General features: G+C 33.9%; 4 protein-coding genes across 4 annotated transcripts; 1 reads left to right on the top strand and 3 right to left on the bottom strand.

Moving 5' to 3' along the window:
• Positions 1–2,750: 2,750 nt before the first annotated feature.
• or55e1 (odorant receptor, family 55, subfamily E, member 1) lies at positions 2,751–6,191 on the top strand. The gene is made up of 2 exons (XM_058413199.1): positions 2,751–4,945; positions 6,151–6,191. The coding sequence occupies exons 1-2, from the start codon at positions 4,027–4,029 to the stop codon at positions 6,189–6,191; spliced, it is 960 nt and encodes a 319-aa protein (XP_058269182.1). The 5' UTR covers positions 2,751–4,026.
• A 2,806-nt stretch (positions 6,192–8,997) lies between these two features.
• Positions 8,998–9,945, bottom strand: LOC131367719 (olfactory receptor 52E8-like). The gene has a single exon (XM_058413198.1). It carries the CDS (start codon positions 9,943–9,945, stop codon positions 8,998–9,000), a length of 948 nt encoding a protein of 315 aa, XP_058269181.1.
• Positions 9,946–13,415: 3,470 nt separating this feature from the next.
• LOC131367718 (olfactory receptor 52E4-like) lies at positions 13,416–14,363 on the bottom strand. Its single transcript, XM_058413196.1, has one exon. It carries the CDS (start codon positions 14,361–14,363, stop codon positions 13,416–13,418), a length of 948 nt encoding a protein of 315 aa, XP_058269179.1.
• A 6,669-nt stretch (positions 14,364–21,032) lies between these two features.
• LOC131367717 (olfactory receptor 52E4-like) lies at positions 21,033–21,980 on the bottom strand. The gene has a single exon (XM_058413195.1). The coding sequence runs from the start codon at positions 21,978–21,980 to the stop codon at positions 21,033–21,035; it is 948 nt and encodes a 315-aa protein (XP_058269178.1).
• Positions 21,981–24,378: the final 2,398 nt, after the last annotated feature.

Raw genomic sequence — 24,378 nt, 5'->3', positions numbered from 1 at the left:
TAAATGTGGATTTGTAGTTAGCAGTGTTTCAAAACTTATGGTAATAGAGAATGACCCCAAAAATATTTTACAGCATACCTAAATGCACAAATAATTTTGCACTAGAGTTTTTTTCTGAGATTTTCCATGGAGTCAAGTCACGGTAAGTACACAGAGGGGTTGTTTGGCATAAATACTCCTACCAGAAAACAAATTAAGCGCGATCATAAAACATCACAGTAAGCATGAGGTCCATAGTGACAAAAAGAATGAAAATTTATGTCTATGTTGCCCCTGTAAAATGTGTTGAGGATGGATAGTAGTATGTTTACCTTTTTCAGGTGTTGGACGAAATGCAAGATGCACTTCTTGAGCCGTTCAACAGGAATAGGACAAACATTTTAATATTTTAAAAGACATCATGACCAAAATGCCTGACTACTTGAAACATGGGGCTATACCTTCTCGATTTGAATGGACAGACCAAACATTTGCTGTCAGCTGAAATGTTTTTGATGAATTTAGAAAAGCCAGCCAGCTTCCTGTATTTGTAACATGGAAGTCTAGAAAAAGTCTATTAGACCTAAAATTAGATCAATGACAGCTATGTGACATAGTCATTATAAGAAAAGCAAGTATGCATTAAGATTCTGTATTTATATTTTAATTATATTTCATGTTATAGACTAATTTAAGATAAATGTCAGGTGCAATCTGAATGCATTTCCTATCCTACCATTGTCTGGGGTTGCATTGCTAAGAGGCTAAAATTGAGTAAATTAATGCAATTAATTAATTGTCTTTCTGTTTGGATTGTTGTTGCTGTGGTGGCCAAAAGGTCAGCCTAAACTTCTCCTGGGTATTCCCACACCAACTTGCACAAATATATCCTCTCTCAAGTGAGTCTTGGGCCTGTAGTATACAGAACTCAGAAGTGAATTTATCCCATTGGTATCGCAAAGCCTTAACCAGTGATCCAGTACTGCCCCCTAGTCTATTGCAACTCAATCAGAAGCCAACTGGAAGGAATAAATGTACAGTGTCAATATCAGCTAATTTCTCCAGTGGACCTTTGAGACAGACCATTAATCCTCTCTGCTCCAGAGGCAACATATGATGTTTGATCCTGCAGTTTGTGCACAATGCACTGGGATATATAAAGGAAACAATTTTAATGTACTGTAATGTATATGTGGATGTAACCAAAAGGTGTTGATCAAGGTAACCACAATTGTTTGGTCTCTGCTCAATTTTGAGACTTTACACTTCTTGGAGTCCCTTTTATGTTAAATAAAATCACACCTAGATTGAAAACGCATATGGCTACAGCTAGGAATATAAATTGGATTTACTATAAGTGTTTCTCCTGAATCCTCAGTTCAATATTTAAAGGAGTCTTCCCTGCAGAAGCCTAGAATATACTTTTCCTGGGATGCTGAGGAATGTGACCACACCCTGTGGTGTGCTTCTTTAAAATCATATTTACATTTACAGCATTTGGCACTCTTACCCTAAGCAACTCACATTTTATATAATTTTTTTTATATATAATTGCTGTTCTCTAACAAGGTGCTGGTGTTTGATCCATGAATCGACCAGTAAATTTTCTGGTTCAATTAGAATTGGTATTTAAACAGTCCTCTTCATCATGCTGTTCACATTTTGACATCATGAGACCAAGACGACACCTAACAATTGATCAACAGTACCTCGCCATTGCGAGGCTTCAAACAGGATGTTCTCAGAGGAAAGTGGCCACTGAGCTTAGAGTGTCACAGAGTGTCATCAGCAGGTTGCAACAGAGATACAGAGAGACTGGAAGAGTCACAGCAAGGCATAGAAATGGACGTCATTTGGCCACATCCCACGTTGATGACTGCTTCATTGTGAACAGTGCCCTGTGGAACCGGATGATGTATGCCACTCAGGCACATTTAAGGGAGGTGAGAGGCACCCAAGTGTCATGTCAGACCATTCGAAACCATTTACATCAGCGTGGTCTGCGTACTAGACAACCTGCATGGGCCAGGGAGCATTTACAACACAGGCCTAATTTCATCTTCATGGACGACAATGCTCCAGCTCATCAAGGTCGCATCATTAGGGAACAGCTGCTGGAGGCTGGGGTACCGCAAATGGAGTGGCCTGCACTTTCTCCAGACCTGAATCCCATAGAAAACCTATGGGATCAGCTGAGTCACCGTGTAGAGGCTCGTAACCCTGCACCCCAGGACCTCAATGACTTGAGGGCCGCCCTTCAAGAAGAGTGGAATGCCACGCCTCAGCAGGCAATAAGTCGACTCGTGAACCACATGAGACGTCATTGTCAAGCTGTAGTTGATGGTCAAGGGCACATGACAAATTATTGAGACATATATCAATAAATTGTTTGAGATGAAGAAATCACCATTGCATGCTTCTACTTAAATGCCCTACTTTCATGATATAATATCACTGTAGCGTGAACTTTTTACATTTTCCATATGATTCTGTCCCTGACTGTGCTGCATCCACTCTGTTTCACATTTACCTTTCAACTGATCCAGGAGAGTCTTGGATGTTCTCTGTTTTCAACTTGATTGCTTCTCTTACTGCTGTGTCCATCAGAACATCCTAGGGTTTACAAAATATAGGGCGTCACAAATCCAACTTAACACCAAGCAGTGACACCTCTACTCAACACCTCTACTTTATTTGTATCCAAAACATATAGCCCTAACTCTTATCAAGCCCATTTATTTCTAGTACAGCTTGACATGACCCACCATCCCTCAAGATACAAGGACACACTGTGGCAACAGGGAAATGGTCGAGTGTCAGCCGTGGATGGACAGAGTATACATGCTGAAAAGGTAGGCAACCAGTGATTGTTCTCATGTGTTGTTACCAGGAGTGTGAGTTACCCACTGAACTAGAACTTGAGTTTGAACTTGAATGTGAGGCAATTAGTGAATTGTTTGGTCTTTTTGCTATGTTATATATATGGGAAGTACATTGAAAAGCACTTTACAAATATAAGAAAACTGAAGTCATTTACTTCATGTGGATCATCTTATGGCTGGATATCGAGGACAGGTTAAAACTCTTAACTGTCCCATGGCACATTTTTCTTGCCCAGGAATATGTGGCATGTACACAGGTGGTATGCATAAATGGTAGCTGGTGAATCCTCTGGCCACTCCAAAAGTGACCTTGCCATTTAATTGGGGCCATTGGCACTACAGGCATTGTTTAACTATACACTCTGTTAGGGACCAAAGCTCATTAGCGAAATAAGGCAAAGTTTTTAATGATTAATTAGTGAACTTGTATGTGGGGCCTGGTTGGAACAAATACAGGATCTGGAGTACATATTGTCATAGGGGAATGTCAATTTGAATGAGGCACTTACCAGTTTAACAATGATAAGAATCTATACTGCATTTAAGTGAAAAAAAGAGTCCTTACAACAAGACATGACTCATGAATGGATTCAGGGACAGAACATCTAAAAGTAGACAATAATTTGACAGTACATTGATTTTAGATATCATTTGTCATTTAAAAAAATATATAATTTGCCAATAAATCACAATTAATCAGATCACATATTACTAACAAAAGTAATCTAAAATGCCCAAATTGTTAAGATGAACGTACCATCAAATGCTGAAAGAACTTAAAATTGTATTGTATCTTTTTTTTAATTGTTGGGGTTTTCAGTCCCAAGGGATGAAAAGGTCATCTGAGTATATATATTAACATGGTTTTGTGTAGAGTTCATTTGGTTGTCCGTGTTCTCTGGATGAATGACCAAGCCAGAGAAGAAGGCAAAGCATCAGAAAACAGGAGGCAGGTAACTTAATTTTACCTAAAAATTTCCTCTGATGACTCTAACTAAAATAATCCCATTTAATTGTTTTAGATTAAATAAAATGTCTTATTACTCAAATTATTAATTTAGACTTGGCAAGGTGAACATCTCATTATTCAGGTGTTGTCTAGTTATCTAGAAAACAAAATAATGATTACGTTTTTTGTCTGAAATTATGTCTGATTTACAGTGCCATGACTGAGAAATTCCAAGGAGCAAACTTCACACACACAAAGTTTATTTTTCTTGGATTCCCAGAGACTTTTAAATATAGATACTTGCTTTTCCTGCCATTTGTGCTCAGTTACATTTTAGTTCTTGTTGGAAATTCTTTAATACTTTTTGTCATCAAAAGCACAAAGACACTTCACAGTCCAATGTACATACTTGTGTCTGCCTTAGCAATTGTTGACATCATTGTACCTACTGCCATTGTTCCAGCAATGCTTTTGAGCCTTCTCTTTGACCTAAATGAAATAACTTTGGTTGGATGTTTAACACAAATGTTTTTCATTCATTTCTTTTCCTCAGTAGAGTCTACTATTCTTCTAGCAATGGCTCTGGATCGTTATGTAGCAATCTGTAATCCACTTCGTTACACAACAATTATGAATTCCTCTATGTTTCTGAAACTGCTTCTTTTTACATTGATCAGGAGTGGAACAATTATGTGCACATTGGTCGGTTTGGCTGCATCTTTGTCTTTTTGTGGGTCTAATATTATCTACCATTGTTACTGTGACCACATGGCTCTTGTTAGCCTAGCCTGTAGTTCGACTGCCAAAAATAATGCAGTTGGGGTTGCTGTGATTGTCTGTTTTGTTGGAATTGATATATCTGTTATTTTTGTCTCTTATGTGAAAATCCTGTATGTGGTGCTAAGGGCTGCAGCAGGTGAGCAAAGATCAAAAGCAATTCATACTTGTAGTAATCACTTAATTGTCATGATGTGTTTTTATTTAATAGGAAGTGTTACTTTTCTCTCCCGAAATCTTCAAATTCCAATTCCAGTTGATGTTAATACCTTTCTGGGTGTCACATATATACTGTTCCCTGCATGTATCAATCCAATTATCTATGGTGTCCGAACCAAAGAGATAAGGAATGCTCTGATCAAAATATTCAAATTGAATGTAAATAAAATTTTCACTGTAAAAGTTTCAACTGTCAAGCTATGATACTGTTTTAGTAACATCATTAATGAATTCAATCAAATGGATTCAGTGTGCTGTTTCCTGCATTAAGTATGCAGTCAGAGTTACTGCATGTGTTATGCCAATGATTTGCTTTCAAACCATTTTGTAATAATTTTTTTTCTAGATTCACTTTCATGATTTTTCATGTTTGTTAATGAAAAGTAGTAATATTATAATAAGAAGAAATTTGAAATTTCAAAACATCTGAAACATCCATACATTTGAGAACATTTGGATGTCACAGAAGTGAGCTAAAAGATTCTGCTGTAGACATGTGACGATTTGGCCCTGAGTGTATAACATGCATAATTAATATTCTACCATTGTACCACAGAGTACTAAGCACTGAGCTCTCAGCAAAAAAAAGGTGAAAAAAAGGTGTTCTTATGCTCAAACAGAGAATTCTAAAAGTATAAATTCAAAATGTTTTTTCTACACTGCAAATATAAACATATTCTAACACAATATTAATAAAGATTGTCTAGTGTTTGCTTTGCTTTGTATTAAAACATTTTATAATAAACTTAAAGTAAAATGTTTGTCAGCTGTATCTCTTTATTTGCTACATGGCCCTTCAACTGAAGAGATGTTGTCATAAGACTTGATTTTGAAAACGTACTTGCCACAATAAAATAAGGACCCACTGGCAATTCTGTAGGAGTGGGATGCCCTATTTTCCAATTCAATTCTTTGTCTTTTAGCAAATAGAGATGCTAGAGTTAGAGCCAAAACTACATTATTACATTATTACATTATTATCATCTTTGGACAACATCATGTAACTTAATCAGCAAATAGTCGATAGTGAGTTTAAGCACTGATTAAAGTGGGTCCTATATAATGGACGCAGTCTAGGCAGCACTACTATTAGAGTAGTTAAATTACCCACTACAATAAGTAAAACTAAAGGGTCCTACACTGATTTTAATCCATCCTTTCTAATCCAAATGATTTGTGCTATTTAAAAAACTGCTGTTCATCCAACGTTCTGATTAACATAAAAGTTTATTCTTAACAGAATATGAAATTGCCTGCCTGACATACATTAAACATTATGGGTTTCATTTACACAGTGGAAGCAATAAATTAGCTGTGTGTACACCTGAGACCAAACAAGGACCTAAAGGTCTTTAGGGAAAACTAATAAGCCAAAATCCAATTAAAGCATTTATTTCAGTTAATGGTTTGTTAGATTTTTACTTATGTGATTTTGATGGTATCAGCTGTTTGTGTTTGCTCTGAGTAATGCATCACTAATTTAGTTTAAACAAGCAAATGTAAGCAAGAAAATGAAAAAAATACAGTATACAGTGTTCCCAAACAGAAAGACTGCCAGAAAGCCGGTATTAGGCATTGATCAGTGCACTTAGGATGCAAATGATGATCCATATGAAAGGAGATTTAATACAAAAAAAACCCTCTGGATTAAGTGAGCAAAGTAAAAATATTTTCCAAAAGCAAAGTGAAATTGATACTGATACTAGTATACTGTGGGTACTGTGGATTACACTGGTGCAACCATGACGGCCCTCCATGTCCTTTCAGGGTCCCTTTATTTGTCATATATTTTAAAGTGAAATTCTGCTCCATTTCAGCTTGTTAGAAAGCTGAGTTCAAAGCAAAGGATAGAGACATAGCTAGGGTTGGAGCCCATCTTAGCTAAGATTAGTTAAATCTCCTGTAAACAGATTACTGAAACCCTGCAGCCATTTTTTAGTTATTGCATTCCATATGAATTTTTAAATATTTAATTTACTTATTGGTTGTAAAAATCTACTCTATCATAATAACTGCTTGTTTTAATGTGTGTATATGTGTGTTAAGTGTCATTCAGAATAACTTACCTGCTGTGACATTCATGTGACTGTGACCTATAACTATGGATATTTAACAAATGTTTTAGATACTAACTGTGTCTTTTCATTATCTGTAACTGCAATTATTATTTTATGTATAATTACAGGATATTTCCATTATTATCACGTCCCATGCCTCTTCCTATCCAAAAGGTCCCCTTTCTTATTTACTATTTACTTATTTATCTACTTTCTCCCCTCTCTTCTTTTTCCCATTCTTATTCTGTTGCATTTCTTATTTCCTGTCTGATTATCTCATGGACCTTTTGTTACAGTTTGCCTGGATTCTAGTTTTTGTTGTTGCCTAGTTCTTCCGATTTTGATGCTGATTCTGATCTTTTAACTGTCTCATTTACTGTACATGCTTTTTGATGACACTTTTTGAATATGTCTGCTTTCTAACTACTTAGTGGTTATTGCACCAATTATTTTTCACATTGTTTTGTGCATAATAAACCTCAGGCATTAGGATTCTTGCTGTGTCTTTGTTAGAGATATAAATCATTGAACACTGTGACTATGCATGTAAAAGTTTTAATCTGGAAGACCCAACTGGTGTTTAGAACATTTGCTTATGTGTAAACAGGAAGTTTGCAAAATAAAGTTTTTTTTTTAATTGTTTAAAAAATAAATAAATAAAAAATGACATTAAAACTGAATTTTGAAGTATATTTATCAAATAATAAATAAATTATCAAATTGAGACAGTGTCAATGAATGGCCCATTTTGTTACATTTAATAAAAAATAATAAAATATTGCATCCTTGTGGTGCATACATTGTGTTCACATTGATCCTTGTAAATTATCTCACTAATAAAAAAGGTTATCATTGTTATCCCCATTTGTTCCACACAGAGCATTCATTTTCAAAATATAAACAGAGTAAATGAGCTGTGAGTCCACCTGAGACCAAACAAAGTCAGATGTCTGGTGGGAACAATTATCATAATAATTTCAAAACTAATTAAATCACTTGCTAATTAAAAAAACTGCTGATGCTGATTATAGTATTTATACAGTTTATTAAAATTTTATTTTTATTTTTTATTAAAATACAACACTAAAATTTAATTGAAGACAAAGCTCCTATTTAGATCTTCCTTTAGATTTTTCATGTATCAAAAAACAATATTTTACTGTAAATTTAAAGGAACAAATCCTACTGAATATATATATATATATATATATATATATATATATATATATATATATAATGACAGAAATAATGGCCACTGTTTCTTCCTTGTCTGTTCTTCCAAAACCATTTGTTCCTTGTTTTAGTAAATGGCATGTCTCAAGGTGATACAGTCACGTTTGTATGATATTTAGGAAAGCCCTATTTGTTCTAAAGTAAATTTTTTTTAAATAATAACAGATTATCATTGTGTTACAGTTGTAGAAAGTGATCCATATTTGGTTCCATTAATTTCAGTGTTAAAGTAATTTTAAGTATTAAGTAGCTCAATAATGTCACTAATTTTTAGAAACTTGAGTTGAATTATAAGAAAATTACAAAACATTTACATTTAATATAGCATACAATTGCAAACTGTAAACTGATTTTTTAAAATAAATAAATAAATATATATATATATATTACATTTAAAAATGCAGTCGATGCTTTTCTTTCAATAGTAAGCAATACATAATTACATTTATCATGGGAACATCAATTACCTTCTGGGGAAATATAGTGCCTAGTTGTATTGATGTGTTACATTAGCACTAATACAGAAGCCATTACACGTCACATTCTCGCTGCACAAACCATGTCACATAACCATAAGCACCAGAGAAGTCTATTTGTCACAGGTATGTACCTCACATATTGCATATATAGCACTTCATGTCAGTCTGTAGTCATTGTCACCGTTCACTTGTGTCATGTTCATATTGCTGTCTAGCCTTGTTATTTCTCTGTCATGTTTCCTAGTCGTTGTGTTCTATTTAATTCACTGAAAATAAATGTTTACATACCCCTGCATCCACATTCTCTACCATTCCTGACAAGATGCATATGCCAGTGAATTCATATGCTCAACACCTAAACAATACAGGTATTTTGTAACTAACTAAGATTTAAGAGCATTGGTCAAAAACTAAAGCAAATGTCAAGATGTACTAATTTTATTGATTTTTAGTAATTTCATTAGATTTACTCTAATTTCTTTTGTTCGTAAACCATAGATAAGTGGATTTAAACAGGCAGGAAGAAGAAGATATAACAAACTAGATAGGATGCGCACGTCTCGTGGAACTGTACTTACCCTATACCCAACAAATGTAGTAAGAGCACTGAAGTATGCAACTGCTATACTCATTAAGTGAGAGCTGCATGTCTGAATGGCTTTTTGGCGAGACTCGCTGGTAGGAGACCGAAATATGACCATAAATATTGCAATGTAGGAAGAGAGTATAACAACACAGTCCATACTAGGAATACTAAATCCCATTACCCCAGCTAAGTAATTTTTAGAGATGTCTCCACAGGCCATATTAACAACTGATGTATGCTCACAGTAGCAATGGTAAATTAGGTTTGACTTACAAAATGGCAGTGGTATTGCAAGACTAAGTATTCCAAATCCATATAGAAAGTTACGTATTACCAATATTGAGCAAAACATTAATGAGTTGGAGATGTTTACAAACTTTTGGTATCGCAATGGGTAAATAATGGCAAAAAACCTGTCAACAGCCATCCAGAGTAAAATGCTTGACTGAAAGCAACCAGCTACACCAATACAAAACATTTGAATGAAACATTCTATTTTAGTAATTACATTTGAGCCATGCAAAAAACTATTTAACATTCTGGGGAGAATAAATATTGGCACAGCACACCCAAGAGCAGCAATTAATGCAATCAGAATATACATGGGGGCATGCAAAGAAGTCTGCTTCATAATTACCAAACACAGAACAGAATTAGCCATCAGTGTGTATACTAGAATGATGAAAAAAGGGATAAAAAGAAGGGGTCGGTATCCTTGGAGATCTGTAAATCCAATTAAATGGAAATCATAATGTGAGAAATTGTAGACTTGTCGGGAATCCATTTCTTGAATTTGACTGTAAAATGTGTAAAGAGAAACAGTTGTTGTCATACAGTTCTCACAGCATGCAAAATAGCATTTATAACTTATTTAACTGACATGATCACTGAATTACCAGATACATATTGTGTAAATAGAAAAATATTGCTTAAAACAAACAAAACAATGATTAACCAAAAGGAAATCTGTTAATACTGATAATGCACATCATAACATCTCAGTACCAATTATTAAACACAAATGATCCATACCTGAGAAGGAGGGGTGTATTTGTATTCACATGTAGTGCATTGCCCTTGTCTGTGTGTGGTTTGTTCCCTTTTAAGCAGCACCCACCTGCAAAATTTTGTCATCTTTCTTTTTTGTGTGTGTATTGTTGTTTATCTCTACTTCTCACACTAACCTGAATTAGTAACCTGAATTCTAGAAGGTTCTCTTAGAGAAATCTTTAAATATTCAGTGAGCTCGAAATGTTTCCCTTCTTTTTTGCAGAGTATAATTAATTTGACTTTCTGGCAATCAATGTAAACAGAATAACCAATAATGACAATAAAGAAACATGTTTGTAGAAAGTGCAAATTTATTAAAAGTCAAAAGCTGAAATGTTATTTAAATAAGTATTCAGACCCTTTATGTAGTCCTTTGTAGCATCTTTGCCAGCAATTATAGCTTGGAATCTCATTTGGTAAATTTCTGTAAGCTTTGCATACCTAGATTTGGGCATTTCTTGCAATTCCTCCTGACAAAAACCATCAACACCAATCCTTACAGGTGGAATGGGAAAAACTATATGTTAATATGTTATTATTGTCAGAAGATGATATAGTTAATTTTACATAGCATATGCTTGCCTGAAATAGATATACTGTTGATATATTACTAAATGTCGTTCAACAGTCCATTTCCCTTGACACCACAATATCTCAGTAACTGCAAAAGTAAAAAACATCCTATTCCAATGGATGTCCTTGAATATAAAAATATATACAATCTGGAATAAGATTTTTAGTCTACACAGGCACAGTGATACTGATACTTTTACTGATACTTTATTGATAGTTCATTGTCTTCATGTCAATTAAAAATGCCTTACTACCCCTAATTTACTTATATGTTCTTGATAAATTGCTGATAGTCTGTAAATTTACCAACTTTACCAAATCATTTATACCGCAAAGCTAAAAATAAAAAAAATTAAAGTTTCTTAGCATTTCATAAATCAATATATGGATGTAAAATCGCTTACTACTTCCGGGGAACAAATGTGACTAGGTGCTAAGTTTGCTTGGTTTAAAATATTTGATCAGATTGATTCTAATTTCTTTAGTTCATAAACCATAAATACAGTTAAAGCCGGCAGAAACTAAGAGATACATCAAGGTAGTCAAGACATGCACATCTTGTGGAATTGTATATCCAACAAATGCAGTAATAACACTTAGATAGGTAACTGCTTTAATCAGTAAATGAGATCTACATGTCTGAATGGCTTTTTGGTGAGATTGAAATATTACCATCTGATTGTGATGCTGAGTCTGATTCTTGTTTTTTTTTTTTTGTTTGTTTTTTAACTCTGACTCATTTACTGACCATGCTTTCTGTTGACACTTTTGAATATTTTTATCTTCTAAGTATATATTGGATACAATACTGATTGTTTTTGACATCGATTTGTGCACAGATAACCTCTGGCATTAGAATACTGTGTCTACAGTGTTACAGATACAAAATTGTAAGTTGTACTTTACTGCTAATTGAGATTTTACATCATATAATTAAAATAAAGCTTAAATTATTATTGTTATTGTTATTATTATTATTATTATTATTATTATTATTATTGTTATTAAAATGATGATGATGATGATTATTATTATTATTATTATTGTTATTATTGTTATTATTATTATTATTATAGGTTAAGTAACTTATTGTGTGCTTTTAAATACATTATGAATTGAATAAAGACATTTGAAATGTGTTATTGAACTCTTTTCTGGATTTTCAATATATTATATATTATATTCTGGTGTTCATATATTTTACATATAAGGTTTCTTTTGTGGAATTCATGTTTAATTTATAATTAAACTCATGTAATTATTTCAGTTATTCAGTTATTGTTTCTGTTTTTCATCATTTCTGAAAGATAAAAATGGTTATTTAATTTAAGTTTTGTTATTTTCAGTGCACTTCTTTCTGAATATTTGACTTGAATACTATGATTATGCATATAAATGTTTATAAAATATATATTTAAATAATAAATAAAGTATGCAGTTTGAGACAGTGTCAGTGAATGATCCATTTTTAAAAAATTAGATAAAAAATAATAAAATAGATATTGCATCATTGTACAGTGTTTTCACATTGATCCTTGTAAATTATCTCACTAATGAATAAGGTTGTTATCATTGTTATCCCTTGAACTGCAACACGTCCACAAAGGGCTTTCATTTCCAAAATATAAACAGAGTAAATGAGCTGTGAGTCCACCTGAGACCAAACAAAGTCAGATGTCTGGTGGGAACAATTATCATAATAATTCCAAAACTAATTAAATCACTTTCTAATTAAAAATCTGATTAAAATGACTAAAGTTACTGCTGCTGATTAAAGTATTCATACAATTTATTACAATTTTATTTTAAAACAGCATTAAAGATATGCTAATAAATATTAAGACAAGGCTTCTATTTAGATCTGCCTTTAATTTTTTTTTTTTTTTTTTTATGAGCATGTAGCAAAACAATATTGTACTGGAAATATAATTGAAATGAACAAATCCTACTGAATTATCAACACATTCAATAACATAAAAAATAAAGACAAAAAGAGATAATGGCCACTGTTCCTTCTTCATCTGTTCTTCCAGAACCATTTGTCCCTTGGGTAAATGGCATGTCATGTTGTGAGATATTTGGGAAGATTAGCCCTGATTGTGTAAAAGTAAATTTAATACAAGATTCTTAGGTGGCATCCAGAAATGTCACATTAAAATCAAAAGAGTCAACTTTATAAATAAAAAACGTTATGCCTAAAAAAAGGCATCTTAAATTAATATGACTGCCAAAAGCTTCCAAAAACACTAAAACACCTTTAAAGCTATCTGGGAAAAGTAAATGCTTAAAGTACCTTGCAAGGCACTATGGGACTAAGGTTAAACCAGAGGATAAGTGCATTATGTCTTCTTCCCTTGTGTTCAAGAGAAGCCCAGCTTGCCAAAAAGCAGCAGAGAGCTGCCAGAGAGCTGCTACTAAGCCATCAACTTAACCTTTTTTTTTGTAATAACAGATCATCATTGTGTTACATTTAGGGAAAGTGATCCATATTGTTTCCATTTATTTCAGTGTTTTAAGTAATTTAAGTAATTTCTATCACTAATCTTGATCAAATCAAAGAAGATTTGAATAGGTTTGAACAGAAGATTTCAAAGAAAAGTTGAGAGCATTGGTCAAAAACAAAAGCAAATGTCAAGATGTACTAATTTTATTGATTTTTAGTAATTTCATTAGATTTACTCTAATTTCTTTTGTTCGTAAACCATAGATAAGTGGGTTTAAACAGGCAGGAAGAAGAAGATAGGACAAAGTAGATAGGATGCGGATGTCTCGTGAAATTGTATTTACCCTATACCCAACAAATGCAGTAATAACACTGAAGTAAGCAACTGCTATGCTCATTAAGTGAGAGCTGCATGTCTGAATGGCTTTTTGACGAGACTCGCTGGAAGGAGATCGAAATATGACTATAAATATAACAACATAGGAAGACAGTACAACAACACAGTCGGTGCTTGGAATACTAAAACCTATTACCCCAGCTAAGTAGTTTTTAGAGACATCTCCACAGGCCATATTAACAACTGATGTATGCTCACATACGCAGTGGTAAATTAGGTTTGACTTACAAAATGGCAATGGTATGATAAGACCAACCATTCCAATAACGTATACAAAATTACGTATTACCAAAATAGAGCAGAAAATGAGAGAATTTTTGAGGTTTACAAAGTTATGGTAACGCAAAGGGTAAATAATAGCACAAAACCTGTCAACAGCCATCCAGAGTAAAATACTTGACTGAAAATAAGCTGCAACATGAAGAAAAAACATTTGGATGAGACATTCACTTTTAGTTATTGCATTCAAATCACGCAAAAAACTATTCAGCATCCTGGGAATAACAGATATTGGAACAGCACACCCAAGAGCAGCAATTAATGCAATTAGAATATACATGGGAGCATGCAAAGAACTCTGCTTTAAAATTACCAATATTAGTATAGAGTTAGCAGCTAAAGCATGGACAAATATGATGAAAAAGGGAATACAGAGGAGGGGCCGGTATCCCTGGAGGTCTGTAAACCCAATTAAATGGAATTCATTATGTGAAATGTTGTAGAATGATTGGTAATCCATCGCTTCAACTGAAAAAAAAACAGAAATTACAAAATTACACAGTTGTGTTTTGACACAATTTCATAAGTTGTAAAGCAAATTACTGTTACCATAAGACAGTGTATTATGTATAATAAAATAAAAAAATAATTTGAAAACCTTAATATTTCTACATGTTCTAAACAGTAAAACATAATTATGCATGTACATTTCTTAACAGCTATTGATAGTTGTACATAAAGCACAGTTGTAAAATCTTGTCCTTGGTCTACTTAACTGACCTGACTTGAAGTTGCTCTTAAATATTAGTTCTATCCCCCTTGACACTCTCCATGTCCTAAGATAGAGCCAATACCAAAGACAATTACACCCACAGGTCATGTCAGAATATTATTGGTTCTTTTGTGTACTGGGTACAGATTATAACTAAAGATTGTGGAACAGTGTGTAATAAAGGAATAATTGGGGTTACCAATAACAATAATAATGATTGAATAATAATAATAATAATAATAAAGATGCAGTCAACATATGAACATACATAAACAGTAGGTTTATATGTCTGGAAGTGAATCCATAGTTGCCCTCTGTAACCTCAGGGTACCCTCTTATAATTATGCTTCAGGAAAGACATTGCATTTGGGAATAAATCAATTAAAATATTAATACCTTTTGTGGATGCACACACTATACAGAAATAATACCTGTATAATTACTCTTAATTACTGTAATTGAAAAAGAGCACACTATCAGCTGGAAAAATGGATACAGTAGAGGTACAGAGAACAGTTAAAACGCACAATTTTTATGTCAAGACAGGAGACACAAGAGCTAGATAACTAGGTGGGGGTGGATTTAAGTTGCTGATTAATTGCTGTAATATATTTATTATATATTTAATATAATATATTTTTTTGTGATTTTTTATTGTTAGTAAGTATATGTTCATATATGCCTCTTACCTATGATCAATTGTTAATTAACTCAGTGTCATTATATTTATAGTTATAATTATATCTATAGTTTAATTCCAGTGCTTTTAGAAGCAACTGTTGCTTTAAACTTGAACATGATTGACATATGCATGCAAAACATGGTTTTCATCCCTGCTTAATTAGCACCATCTAGTGCCAGCTTGCAGTGGTTTCCCATTTTATGCAAAATGGGTACTTAAGTTGATATATGTATATAGTGAGGAACAGCATTAATGGTTAATATTTTAAAATCAGTTTCTTGTTTTCTTTCAGAATGCATTAGTTCCATTAATTTTTATAATGTATCCTATTATTTGGGTTGTTACATGAAGGAAGTAGTTCAGTGTGTGTGTGTGTGTGTGTGTGTGTTTGTCTCACCCTTCCTGAAAAACAGGTTTACACACTTGGAACCTGCACAAGTGTTTTTATTACATTTTGGTCATTAAAAAAATCATCTTAATCATTAAATAACCTTATACTAATTGTTTACAATAGTTTAATAGTTTAACTTCAAAAGATTTGTTCATTACAGCGCCCATGAAAGGACTTGAGATCCATATTTCTGTAGAAAGCATTTCCTTTAGACACCAGAATTGAGGATGGGCAGGTGACAAAGGGCTTGGCCAAATGTACTTAAGATGTACAACATCTTCTGATAAATGTAAAGAAATTTAACAGTTGCTAAGCAAACTTACCAAATAATTTTCACATACAATTTCACATTTATTCATTTCTCATCAGCTACTCTTTTCTCTGTAATATATAATCAATTAAATGATTATCTTCAAAAAGATCTTAATTCCACCCCTACTGCATCCAATTATATATAGAATCAAAACAGAAAAGATTAGTCATCTTTTCAAGTTTTATAAAAGTTCTGCATAAAAGAGTTTTTGCACTTGAATTTCATTTTTTCAGCAAAGACCATTTAAAAGCCTGCTTTTTGTTCTTCTTGATATAATTTGATATTTCAATTGGTCACCATGCCCATGAAGAACTATACAGTTTGCTTGACATCATGAAATGGAAAAAAAAATAGAGTTTGGTGCTTTTGGTGTGGGGGTGGGGTCAGTATTATAGTAAGTAAGTGTGTGTGTGTGTGTTTGTGTGTTTCACCCATTATAAAAACCAGGGACTAAGGTTTACACACTTGGAACCTGCACATGAGACAAAATCACATGACACCTGTATCATTAGACTGTACATTGATTCTTCTCACCTCAGAGTGAATGCATACAAAGCTGCTTGCCATGAAGGCCTGAACAGCACATTTATTCATGGCATTTTCAGCATGTCCTTACCCCAAGCAGTGTTTCCGAAAACAACCTCTGAGAGTACTCAAAATAAAGAATAACTAATTTATTATGTGTTAACTTTAACTTATTAAAAGCTTTTAACCCAGTTACTAAATCACTTCATATTCACTTCTGGCAGGGCAAAAAAGTGAAGGCAATCGGGAGTGATTAGGTCAATCCATACAGGGGACTGAATGTAGTGTCAACTGAATATGAGATTTTATTTGTAAGCAAACACAAAGAAAATCACAAAGAAAAAACTGAACAGCAGCTGATAATTTTAACTATTTTTATAAGAAAATTAAATGTAGTTAATATCTTTTGTTTATACAGTTTTATAATAAATTCCATTTTTTAAATAGTGGTGTGAAAATGCTGATCTAAAAAAGTCATGCAAAAATGTCTGAAATCTTTCAGGTGGTTAAACATTTTGAATTATAGGCTTTATATTGTACAAAGTTATATAATGAATTTATTATGTTGATTTAGGTATACACTACTCACAAAAAGGATATTTGGCTTTTGGGTGAAATTTAAAAAGTTTCACGCTACAGTGATATCATATCATGAAAGTAGGGCATTTAAGTAGGTGATTTCCTCATCTCAAACTATTGATTGAAACAAAAGCCAACAACAGTGGTGGGTATACCACAACAAAAAATGTCAATGTCTCAATAATTTGTCATGTGCCCTTGACCATCAATTACAGCTTGACAACGACGTCTCATGCTGTTCACGAGTCGACTTATTGTCTGCTGAGGCATGGCATTCCAGTCTTCTTGAAGGGCAGCTGGGTTACGAGCCTCTACATGGCGACTCAGCTGATCTGATAGGTTTTCGATTCAGGTCTGGAGAAAGTGCAGGCCACTCCATTTGCGGTACCCCAGCCTCCAGCAGCCGTTCCCTAATGATGCGACCTCGATGAGCTGGAGCATTATCGTCCATGAAGATGAAATTAGGCCTGTGTTGTTCATGCAGGGGCACAATGACTGGATTAGTGATGTTATTCAGGTAGTATTGGCTTGTCACTGTACCATTCACAAGATGTAGGGCAGTTCTGTATTGAGTAGACACACCTGCCCAGGTGGTAACACCACCACAACAATGGCTGATGCATAGCGCTCTCCTTGACATCTCCAACATAGTTGCCATCATTTCAAATAGTCTGACGTGACACTTGGGTGCCTCTCACCTCCCTTAAATGTGCCTGAGTGGCATACATCATCCGGTTCCACAGGGCACTGTTTGCAATGAAGTGGTCATCAACGTGGGATGTGGCCAAAGGACGTCCACTTCTATGCCTTTCTGTGACTCTTCCAGTCTCTCTGTATCTCTGTCACAACCTGCTGATGATACACTGTGACACACTAAGCTCAGTGGCCACTTCCCTCTGAGAACATCCTGTTTGAAGCCTCGCAATGCCGAGGTACTGTTGATCAATTGTTAGGTGTCGTCTTGGTCTCATGATGTCAAAATGTGAACAGCATGATGAAGAGGACTGTTTAAATACCAATTCTAATTGAACCAGAAAATTTATTGGTCGATTCATGGATCAAACACCAGTTGTGAATTTTGCTATGAAGCACCTTGTTAGAGAACAGCAAGTTATGCAAAAAGTACTGAAACACTGAACAGTTGGACATGTGCATTCAAAAGTGTAGAGAAGGTCAAATTAAGTTCAAATGTAAAGGTTATAGTGCGTTTTAGGTGCTTCCTGAAATTTCACCCGAAAGCCAAATATCCTTAACTTTTTGTGAGTAGTGTACATTAATGTTAACAAATTTAACTTCATATGATCCTCACTAGATCTTCCATACATTTTCTGTACTGCTTACCCTGCATAGGGTTGCAGGAAACCTATACCAGGGGAGTCTAGGCACTAGGCAGGACATGCCCAGGATTGGATGCCCAAAGCATGGCACAATTGGACACACTGACCCAATCACACACTTTGGACAATTTAGAAATGCTAATCAGCCTGTAATGCATCTCTATAAACTGGGGAGGAAACCAGACTTTTTTTTTCCTAGCATTTCCTAGCACGATGGCAGGGTCCGCTCTTGTGTGGTAGATCATTTGATCCGCATGATTTGGCACAGGTTTTTTTTACGCCGGATGCCCTTCCTGCAACCTTCCTATTTTTATCTGGGCTTGGGACTGACACTGAGAGTTAACTCTTCCGTGGGGAGGAAACCAGACTAACCAGAGGAAAACACCAAAGCATGGGGCATCCCCACAAACACATGGAAGGGGGGCAGGAATCGAACCCCCAACCATGGAGCTTGATTAATATTAAATTAACTGAAATTATTAAGTGTTTTTTTTTTTTACATTTTGGTCATTAACAAAGAGCATTTTAATCATTAAATAACCTTATACTAATTGTTTACAATAGTTTAATAGCAGTAGATTGTATAATAAAAACTGGAATGAACTTCTAAAGATTTGTTCATTACAGCACCCATGAAAGGGCTTGAGGTCTATAATTCTGTAGAAAGCATTTCCTTTAGACACCAGAATTGGGGATGGGCAGGTGTCAAAGGGCTTGGCCAAATGTACTTAAGATATACAACATCTACTGATAAATGTAAAGAAATTCAACAGTTGCTAAACAAACTTACCAAATAATGCAGCCAAGAAATTAAGAGCGCTTGTGTTACCTGTTATGATACAAACACTCTTTACAACTATGGGGAGCAGAAAAGTCTCTCAAACCATGCTACATATCAAACCTTGAGATGTTTTGGCTACAACAGCCAAAGACCAATTGGATTCCACTACTGCAAGGCAAGAACATTAATCTGAGGCCACATTGAGTACAGTCCCACCCAAACTGGACAGTGAAAGATTGGAGAAACCTGGCCTTAATTCGGTGAGCTGTGCTGACTAAACGGACTGGAAATTCTAATTTTTTAAATGTAAGAAAACAAAACAAGGTACGAGAAGACTAATAATTCCAAAATATTACCTAGCCAAGACATAAACAAAAGGAGTTAGCATTATTAGTCAGTGCTTTTTTATTTATGTGATAAAATGACAACTTCTAATAATTAATTGCAAAAGAGAAATTCTCATTTTCCTTTCAGTGAGAAATGTTTTTTGAAATTTTTTATAGTAAGCAAACGTCTGCTTATTTCATATTTAACTAAAACAAAGAGTCCACCCTATGCCTTATATCATTGACCCTAAAATGACATGTGCAATACTTTTTAATTAATGCCAGAGGGGAAACGGTTGCTCAGTCATCCATAGAGAAATTTCTGACACTGAAAGCCAAGCTATATAAACTAGTTTCTGGTCAACAGTTCAGAAAACTGTCAACTTGTGACAGCAGGGCTTAACTAAGTCAAGGTATCAAGTGCAACACGTCCACAAAGGGCTTTCATTTCCAAAATATAAACAGAGTAAATGAGCTGTGAGTCCACCTGAGACCAAACAAAGTCAGATGTCTGGTGGGAACAATTATCATAATAATTCCAAAACTAATTAAATCACTTTCTAATTAAACATCTGATTAAAATGACTAAAGTTACTGCTGCTGATTAAAGTATTCATACAATTTATTACAATTTTATTTTAAAACAGCATTAAAAATATGGCCAACGCCAAAACTTAATTTAAGACAAGGCTTCTATTTAGATCTGCCTTTAATTTTTTTTTTTTTTTTTTTTTTTTTTTTTATGAGCATGTAGCAAAACAATATTGTACTGGAAATATAATTGAAATGAACAAATCCTACTGAATTATCAACACATTCAATAACATAAAAAATAAAGACAAAAAGAGATAATGGCCACTGTTCCTTCTTCATCTGTTCTTCCAAAACCATTTGTCCCTTGGGTAAATGGCATGTCATGTTGTGAGATATTTGGGAAGATTAGCCCTGATTGTGTAAAAGTAAATTTAATACAAGATTCTTAGGTGGCATCCAGAAATGTCACATTAAAATCAAAAGAGTCAACTTTATAAATAAAAAACGTTATGCCTAAAAAAAGGCATCTTAAATTAATATGACTGCCAAAAGCTTCCAAAAACACTAAAACACCTTTAAAGCTATCTGGGAAAAGTAAATGCTTAAAGTACCTTGCAAGGCACTATGGAACTAAGGTTAAACCAGAGGATAAGTGCATTATGTCTTCTTCCCTTGTGTTCAAGAGAAGCCCAGCTTGCCAAAAAGCAGCAGAGAGCTGCCAGAGAGCTGCTACTAAGCCATCAACTTAACCTTTTTTTTTGTAATAACAGATCATCATTGTGTTACATTTAGGGAAAGTGATCCATATTGTTTCCATTTATTTCAGTGTTTTAAGTAATTTAAGTAATTTCTATCACTAATCTTGATCAAATCAAAGAAGATTTGAATAGGTTTGAACAGAAGATTTCAAAGAAAAGTTGAGAGCATTGGTCAAAAACAAAAGCAAATGTCAAGATGTACTAATTTTATTGATTTTTAGTAATTTCATTAGATTTACTCTAATTTCTTTTGTTCGTAAACCATAGATAAGTGGGTTTAAACAGGCAGGAAGAAGAAGATAGGACAAAGTAGATAGGACGCGGATGTCTCGTGAAATTGTATTTACCCTATACCCAACAAATGCAGTAATAACACTGAAGTAAGCAACTGCTATGCTCATTAAGTGAGAGCTGCATGTCTGAATGGCTTTTTGACGAGACTCGCTGGAAGGAGATCGAAATATGACTATAAATATAGCAATATAGGAAGACAGTATAACAACACAGTCGGTGCTTGGAATACTAAAACCTATTACCCCAGCTAAGTAGTTTTTAGAGACATCTCCACAGGCCATATTAACAACTGATGTATGCTCACATACGCAGTGGTAAATTAGGTTTGACTTACAAAATGGCAATGGTATGATAAGACCAACCATTCCAATAACGTATACAAAATTACGTATTACCAAAATAGAGCAGAAAATGAGAGAATTTTTGAGGTTTACAAAGTTATGGTAACGCAAAGGGTAAATAATAGCACAAAACCTGTCAACAGCCATCCAGAGTAAAATACTTGACTGAAAATAAGCTGCAACATGAAGAAAAAACATTTGGATGAGACATTCACTTTTAGTTATTGCATTCAAATCACGCAAAAAACTATTCAGCATCCTGGGAATAACAGATATTGGAACAGCACACCCAAGAGCAGCAATTAATGCAATTAGAATATACATGGGAGCATGCAAAGAACTCTGCTTTAAAATTACCAATATTAGTATAGAGTTAGCAGCTAAAGCATGGACAAATATGATGAAAAAGGGAATACAGAGGAGGGGCCGGTATCCCTGGAGGTCTGTAAACCCAATTAAATGGAATTCATTATGTGAAATGTTGTAGAATGATTGGTAATCCATCGCTTCAACTGAAAAAAAAACAGAAATTACAAAATTACACAGTTGTGTTTTGACACAATTTCATAAGTTCTAAAGCAAATTACTGTTACCATAAGACAGTGTATTATGTATAATAAAATAAAAAAATAATTTGAAAACCTTAATATTTCTACATGTTCTAAACAGTAAAACATAATTATGCATGTACATTTCTTAACAGCTATTGATAGTTGTACATAAAGCACAGTTGTAAAATCTTGTCCTTGGTCTACTTAACTGACCTGACTTGAAGTTGCTCTTAAATATTAGTTCTATCCCCCTTGACACTCTCCATGTCCTAAGATAGAGCCAATACCAAAGACAATTACACCCACAGGTCATGTCAGAATATTATTGGTTCTTTTGTGTACTGGGTACAGATTATAACTAAAGATTGTGGAACAGTGTGTAATAAAGGAATAATTGGGGTTACCAATAACAATAATAATGATTGAATAATAATAATAATAATAATAAAGATGCAGTCAACATATGAACATACATAAACAGTAGGTTTATATGTCTGGAAGTGAATCCATAGTTGCCCTCTGTAACCTCAGGGTACCCTCTTATAATTATGCTTCAGGAAAGACATTGCATTTGGGAATAAATCAATTAAAATATTAATACCTTTTGTGGATGCACACACTATACAGAAATAATACCTGTATAATTACTCTTAATTACTGTAATTGAAAAAGAGCACACTATCAGCTGGAAAAATGGATACAGTAGAGGTACAGAGAACAGTTAAAACGCACAATTTTTATGTCAAGACAGGAGACACAAGAGCTAGATAACTAGGTGGGGGTGGATTTAAGTTGCTGATTAATTGCTGTAATATATTTATTATATATTTAATATAATATATTTTTTTGTGATTTTTTATTGTTAGTAAGTATATGTTCATATATGCCTCTTACCTATGATCAATTGTTAATTAACTCAGTGTCATTATATTTATAGTTATAATTATATCTATAGTTTAATTCCAGTGCTTTTAGAAGCAACTGTTGCTTTAAACTTGAACATGATTGACATATGCATGCAAAACATGGTTTTCATCCCTGCTTAATTAGCACCATCTAGTGCCAGCTTGCAGTGGTTTCCCATTTTATGCAAAATGGGTACTTAAGTTGATATATGTATATAGTGAGGAACAGCATTAATGGTTAATATTTTAAAATCAGTTTCTTGTTTTCTTTCAGAATGCATTAGTTCCATTAATTTTTATAATGTATCCTATTATTTGGGTTGTTACATGAAGGAAGTAGTTCAGTGTGTGTGTGTGTGTGTGTGTGTGTTTGTCTCACCCTTCCTGAAAAACAGGTTTACACACTTGGAACCTGCACAAGTGTTTTTATTACATTTTGGTCATTAAAAAAATCATCTTAATCATTAAATAACCTTATACTAATTGTTTACAATAGTTTAATAGTTTAACTTCAAAATATTTATTCATTACAGCGCCCATGAAAGGACTTGAGATCCATATATCTGTAGAAAGCATTTCCTTTAGACACCAGAATTGAGGATGGGCAGGTGACAAAGGGCTTGGCCAAATGTACTTAAGATGTACAACATCTTCTGATAAATGTAAAGAAATTTAACAGTTGCTAAGCAAACTTACCAAATAATTTTCACATACAATTTCACATTTATTCATTTCTCATCAGCTACTCTTTTCTCTGTAATATATAATCAATTAAATGATTATCTTCAAAAAGATCTTAATTCCACCCCTACTGCATCCAATTATATATAGAATCAAAACAGAAAAGATTAGTCATCTTTTCAAGTTTTATAAAAGTTCTGCATAAAAGAGTTTTTGCACTTGAATTTCATTTTTTCAGCAAAGACCATTTAAAAGCCTGCTTTTTGTTCTTCTTGATATAATTTGATATTTCAATTGGTCACCATGCCCATGAAGAACTATACAGTTTGCTTGACATCATGAAATGGAAAAAAAAATAGAGTTTGGTGCTTTTGGTGTGGGGGTGGGGTCAGTATTATAGTAAGTAAGTGTGTGTGTGTGTGTTTGTGTGTTTCACCCATTATAAAAACCAGGGACTAAGGTTTACACACTTGGAACCTGCACATGAGACAAAATCACATGACACCTGTATCATTAGACTGTACATTGATTCTTCTCACCTCAGAGTGAATGCATACAAAGCTGCTTGCCATGAAGGCCTGAACAGCACATTTATTCATGGCATTTTCAGCATGTCCTTACCCCAAGCAGTGTTTCCGAAAACAACCTCTGAGAGTACTCAAAATAAAGAATAACTAATTTATTATGTGTTAACTTTAACTTATTAAAAGCTTTTAACCCAGTTACTAAATCACTTCATATTCACTTCTGGCAGGGCAAAAAAGT

The sequence above is a fragment of the Hemibagrus wyckioides genome, linkage group LG17 (genome assembly GCF_019097595.1).
Source record: "Hemibagrus wyckioides isolate EC202008001 linkage group LG17, SWU_Hwy_1.0, whole genome shotgun sequence".
Classification (NCBI taxonomy): domain Eukaryota; kingdom Metazoa; phylum Chordata; class Actinopteri; order Siluriformes; family Bagridae; genus Hemibagrus; species Hemibagrus wyckioides.
The sequence above is the reverse complement of the archived record's forward strand: the minus strand, read 5'-3'. Positions and strand labels throughout refer to the sequence as shown.